Source organism: Zingiber officinale, chromosome 1B (assembly GCF_018446385.1).
Source record: "Zingiber officinale cultivar Zhangliang chromosome 1B, Zo_v1.1, whole genome shotgun sequence".
NCBI classification, from domain to species: Eukaryota; Viridiplantae; Streptophyta; class Magnoliopsida; order Zingiberales; family Zingiberaceae; genus Zingiber; species Zingiber officinale.
In genome coordinates, this window is record NC_055986.1 from 1,710,485 (window position 1) to 1,716,484 (window position 6,000).

The following is a 6,000-nucleotide window of genomic DNA, read 5'->3' on the forward strand; positions in this document are numbered from 1 at the left end:
TGAAGGTAATTATGTCTCTTTATATGGTGTTATTAGCTTGTAAATATCTGGATGGACAAGCTCTAGTGTTGCCTTTACTCTCCAATATTTTCCATTTAGTATGGGAATAAAGAGGAAATATACGATTTGCTATCATATTAACTTAGCAATTAAATCTATCTTTGCATCTTGAATCTGACAAACTCCTTTAATAGAAATTTCACATGTTTTTTCTTGTATTTGACTTCTTTCCTTTTCCTATATATAATAGAAAAAATAGAGTTGTCATCAAATTTAACATAAATACGAAAAGATTCATTCAAGTAAAAAAATATCTCATTCTATCCACACATGTGATAGTTGGAGCCTATATCTAAATATAATATATTTTGTTGAGTTTTCTTTTTTTTCATGAAATATTATCAAAAGAGACCCTTCTTCTTATTTATTTATTTATTTTTATTAATTTAGTCGGATCTCCTCTTTATTTCTTCAAATTAGTATAATATTTTTATCTATATGATATCTATAACATTCAATATTGAATTTATCTATTAACTTTGATCTTATTAAATGATGATCTCCATGTTATTTATCTCTTCTTTGAAAATAACTCTCGTGGTCATTGTTATTTCTATCTCCTCTGTCTCAACCTCTATCTCAAACTCTGTCTCTTCCCCATCTATCACTCCTATCATTCGTAGTATAATTTCATGATAAAAACTTTAATGTTTGCATTTCATTGATAAATAAGTAATATATTTATAAGCTAATACATAATTTACTCACCGACCCACTGACTCCTCTTACCCTTCAATATTAACTCCACTAACTCTATGATACAACTATTAGCCAACTGCAACGTTCATATTGCATTATAACGTCACTATAGAATTAATGTGTCGGTGTGAAGGTGTGCCTACGTGTTCATTCCTTGAACACGTTCAAGATATTGAACCTGTTCAAGCATGTATGGGGTGGGTCAGCCTGATCCACTCCATGTGTATATATATATTTTTTAAATTTTATTTATTAAAAAAATATAAATTTTAAAATTAAAAATTAAATAAAACAGCTAATTTTTAACGATTATTTTTTAATGGCTAGTTAATGGCTAGTTTAAAATTTTATCTATAAATATCCATCAATATGTATACATATTTTCATTCCAACTCACTATTCCTTCAATTCTACTCTCTAAATATTCTTCCCATCTATTTTTTAAGGTCATACCATCTTATTTTTTATCCGAAATAAATAAAAATAATAAGATATTTTTTTACAAATTTATTGAATTTTACAAACAACTTGTAAGAATATTCATCTTTCCAAAATCCATGAATTCCACCAAATTATCAATACCCACATCCATTTTTAAATATGTCGTTTCCTCCACAAAATCTTTAAAATTTTCAAGATTTTAAAAATTTTATGAATCATCCGAATTATGCCCCTCGAGGTCTATACTTTTAAAAAAAATATGAGTGAAAGAAGAAGATTGTTATAATGAGTATATGATAATAGACCCTATATTTTTATGATGAAGTGGTGAATGTTATAACATTGGAGCGTTGGGTTATCATATTATCTCTCATCCACTTTGCGTCTCTCCATCCAATATAGATAATTTTTATAATCACTAACTTTCACTATTAATTAAAATATGATAATTTCCTTTTGCCCGCTCATCAATCCACTAACTCACTAGCATTGTAAAATTCTATCAACAAGGTTGACCATTGCCACCATTGAGCGCTTACGGATGAAAGATGAAAGCCTGCAGCAGAGCTTGAAGGAGTTCCTGATACGCCTCAAGAATGCTGCTTATGATGCTGATGACTTATTGGATGAATTCCAATACAGAATTTTGAAGCAACAGATTGAGCAGCAAGGAAATGAAGCTGGTAACCGAGCATCGTCTTCCTCCAACTCTGCTCCCCCTCCGAGCAAAAGGACAAAAACTTCATTTTCTAGTTACAACAGTGGCCTTTTCAGAAAAGGAGATGATAATGATGATGATGTGCAGAGAATCAGGAAAATAAAGGGGAGGCTAGATGACAACTCAGTTGCTCTTGAGAAAATTTACAGTTCGCTAAGCGCAGAAGATGATAGAGGAAAGAAACAATTGGTGTCCTGGGATAGCCGGCAAACGAGCTGCTTTTCGACCGAACCTCAATTGTTTGGCAGAGACAAAGACCTGCAAGAACTCAAGGATTTGTTATTGAAACGAGAAATTGCATCTAAATTTGGCCAAAGTGGATTCTCTGTTTTGTCTATTGCTGGTATTGGAGGGATTGGAAAGACCACTCTGGCTCAGGAAGTCTTCAATGACAGTAGCGTGAAAGAATACTTTAAGCTCAGAATTTGGATTTGTGTTTCTGAAAATTATTCCACAGATAGATTGACTAGAGAGATTATAGAGTATGCAACCAAGAAGAAGTGTGATCTCCCGAATTTCGCTGCTCTTCAAGAGGTTCTCAAGGAGAAGATCACGCCAGAGAGAGTTCTTCTTGTATTGGACGATGTGTGGAACGAGGACAGGCACAAATGGGAGAGCTTCTGTGCACCATTGAGGTCTGGAAAGCCTGGTAGCAAGATATTGGTAACAACTCGCTCTAGGAAGATTGCTAACATGGTTGGTGATGTGGATCCCATTTATCTAGAAGGTCTGGATGAGGAAAGCTTCTGGGAATTTTTCAAGAAATGTGCATTCGGTTCTTCAAATAGTGGCATTCATCATCCTCATTTAGAAGCCTTGGCGAAGAAGATGACTTACAAGTTAGAGGGATTGCCGCTTGCAGCAAAGACTCTAGGAGGGTTGTTGAGCATGAAGTTGGATGAGCAATACTGGAAAAGCATTTTAGATAGTGAAATATGGCAGCTTCCCCAAGAAGAAAATGGGACTATGCCAGTGCTACAACTGAGCTATCAATATCTTCCTCCTCATCTCAAGCAATGCTTTGCATTTTGCTCCTTGTTTCCTAAAGATTATAAGTTTTCTGAATCTGAATTGATCAGTTTTTGGATAGCAGAAGGATTCATAGTGCCTCAAGGAAGTACCCGAATGGAGGAGTTAGGAAGCAATTACTTTCATGAGTTAGTTAACAGGTCATTCTTTCAAAAGTCAAAGGATGAAAAATTTATAATGCATGGCCTCATACATGATCTTGCAGAACTCATATCTGTGGGTGAGTCCTACAGGATTGAAAAAGGCAAATCTCATGAAATTCTTAGCACAATTCGCCATCTTTTAGTGCACGAAGAGGAAGAAGGTACGCAGACAAGACGTTTAACAGAATTCTCTCATTGCAATAAATTACGAACGCTAATGTTGTCAGTACCATACAAATGCAAGAGCTTTATTCTTGATTGTTGTGTTTTGCAAAAATTAAAAAGGATTCGTGTTCTTGTCTTGAAGAATTGTGCTTTGGAAGAGATGCCTGATAGTATTGTCAAGTTGATACATCTCCGCTCTCTTAACCTATCCTGCAATTTCAAGATTCGAAGGTTATCTGAGTCATTATGTGACTTGTACAATCTGCAGTCATTGATATTAAACCATTGTGCTTTGGAAGAGTTGCCTAATAATATTGGCAAGTTGATACATCTCTACTATCTTGACTTAGAATGTAATAAGGAGATTAGAAGGTTGCCTGAGTCATTATGTGACCTATACAATTTGCAGACATTGATAATATCTGGTTGTGGTAAATTAGAAAGTCTTCCGCATGGCATGATAAAATTGATCAACTTGAAGATACTTGATGGAGCAGATAAGTTTATTCCTGAGATAACAGAGGTTGGGAAGCTTACTTCTCTTCAGAATTTGTCTGCTTTCAAAGTGCTAAAGAAAAATGAACACAAACTTGCTGAATTAAACAGTTTGAAACAGCTCCGAGGAGCACTGTGCATAACCAATCTTGAGAATGTGGAGAACAAAGATGAAGCAAATATTGCTAACTTGAAGAGTAAAGAGCACCTCAATCACTTGGAGCTAGAATGGACATTTTCACAAGAATCCGGTTCAGAAGTTAATTTGCAAATCTCAGAGCAGGTGCTTGAAGGTCTTCGGCCGCATCACAACCTACAAAGGCTGACAATTAGAGGATACAATGGTGCTAGACCTCCCAATTGGCTAAATGAACAAGTGTATTCGAGATTGGAAGCTCTCGAACTTGTAAATTGTAGAAGGTGGAATGAGCTATCAGTTATTGGGCAGCTATCACAATTAAAGTCCCTCTCCCTGGTGAGAATTCCAGTCCAGATCCATAATTTACATAAATTGTTCGATCCAAAAGACTGCAAGTTCTTCTCCCAACTAGAAGTTTTGGAACTAAAGGGCATTACCATGTTGAAGGATCTCCCAAATCTTGGACAACTTCCATGTCTTGAGTCTCTTGACATTCGGAGTTTGCCGGGAGTGAAAATGATAGGCGATAGATTCTTTGCGACAACAGAAGAAGGCACTTGTTTTCCTAGATTAGGTTTTCTCCATTTCGATGAAATGCCTGCATGGGAGGAGTTATATTGCTCCGATGATAGAAATCTATTTCCCTACTTGAAGGGCCTTGAGATTTCAAATTGCCAAAGGCTGCAGATGTTACCGCCCCTTCCTCCTTCAATAACATGGCTAAAATTAAATAAGGTTGGGCTGGTAGATTGTCCAAGATTCTGGAAAGCAGATGAAAATAGCAACATAACTAATTCTGCATCTGTTACAAATTTGTCCATTCAGGAATGTCCAAATTTGACAAGTCTAGAAGAAGCTTTGCTAGCACACCATCTACAGCAGATTCATATACAGAAATGTGAACAACTGTTGTGGGTGTCAGTCAAAAGGTTGACAGAACTCACCTCTTTATGTTCGTTGTCAATAACAGAGTGCCCAAAGCTCATGAGCATGACACAAGATGAGTACATTGATTTCCAACTCCCACCATCAATCACACAACTATGTTTGTCTGATTGCGGAAATCTTTCCAAATCACTGCCTGGCTGCCTTCGTAACCTGACCTCATTGCATGACTTGAAGATAAGCAATTGTCCCAATCTAGTTTCTTTACCAGTAGAACCATTGCTGAATTTGGCTCGTGTAACAATTAAGAATTGCAATGAATTGAGATCAGTAGAAGGGCTAGGAGTAAAATCCCTCCAGAACTTGAAGATTAAAGGATGTCCTAAGCTTCTTCTTTCTCAAGGAGAGGCACAAACAAAGAAATTGTTGGTGTTGCGCTTAGAGATTGATGACACATCTCTCATAAAAAATTTAATATCCTCTGTCACAGAACTTAGAATCTCATCCTCATGTGAAGCCGCGATGTTTGAGGGGCAAGGTCAGGAGTCATTGCAAAGCTTGACATCTCTCGATTTATTAAGTTTCTCCAATTGCAAGAATCTACAATTCCTGCCAACAAAGTTGTACACCCTTACGTCCCTTCGTTACTTGTGGATACATAATTGCCCACAAATTCAGTCTCTACCAGAGAAGGGGTTACCTTCTGCCCTCAGAGATCTAAAATTTGAAGGTTGTCATCTGGCACTGCAGCAGAAGTTGGAAAGGCACTTGTCGGAGATTAAGAAGTTTGGCGGAGTTATTTGAAAAATGTGAACCAGGTAACATTAACTGGGTCAGTTCCACGGAAATTTTCCATTAGTCACTTAAATCGGGAAGCAATCTTTCATATGCGTCGTAGCTAGGAATCGAACCGCAGGTGTCTGGATGACAACTTGACGCCCTTGCACTGTAATGTAGTTACGTGGAGGTAAAATTACGACAGTATTTATTTTCTTCAGTAGAGTAATTATACATTAATTTGCTATTCATCGGAATCGCTTCTTTGACAATCCTTAGTTTCAAGAAATTATATTGCATAAAGAAAATACTTGTTTTCTCTTACATTATGCCATAAGAAATTGTTAATTTATGAATCAAATGTCTTGCGTAATAGATGTGATACTAGACAGTGCTCCGTATGTAAAAGGTAGAAGGAGATTGATCTTCCAGTATTTGACAAATAAAAA

At 36.3% G+C, this 6,000-nt stretch overlaps 1 protein-coding gene across 1 annotated transcript; it reads left to right on the forward strand.

Annotated features, from left to right (window-relative positions):
* Nucleotides 1-1,741: 1,741 nt before the first annotated feature.
* LOC121992845 (disease resistance protein RGA2-like) lies at nucleotides 1,742-5,786 on the forward strand. Its single transcript, XM_042547448.1, has one exon. It carries the CDS (start codon nucleotides 1,742-1,744, stop codon nucleotides 5,576-5,578), a length of 3,837 nt encoding a protein of 1,278 aa, XP_042403382.1. The 3' UTR covers nucleotides 5,579-5,786.
* Nucleotides 5,787-6,000: the final 214 nt, after the last annotated feature.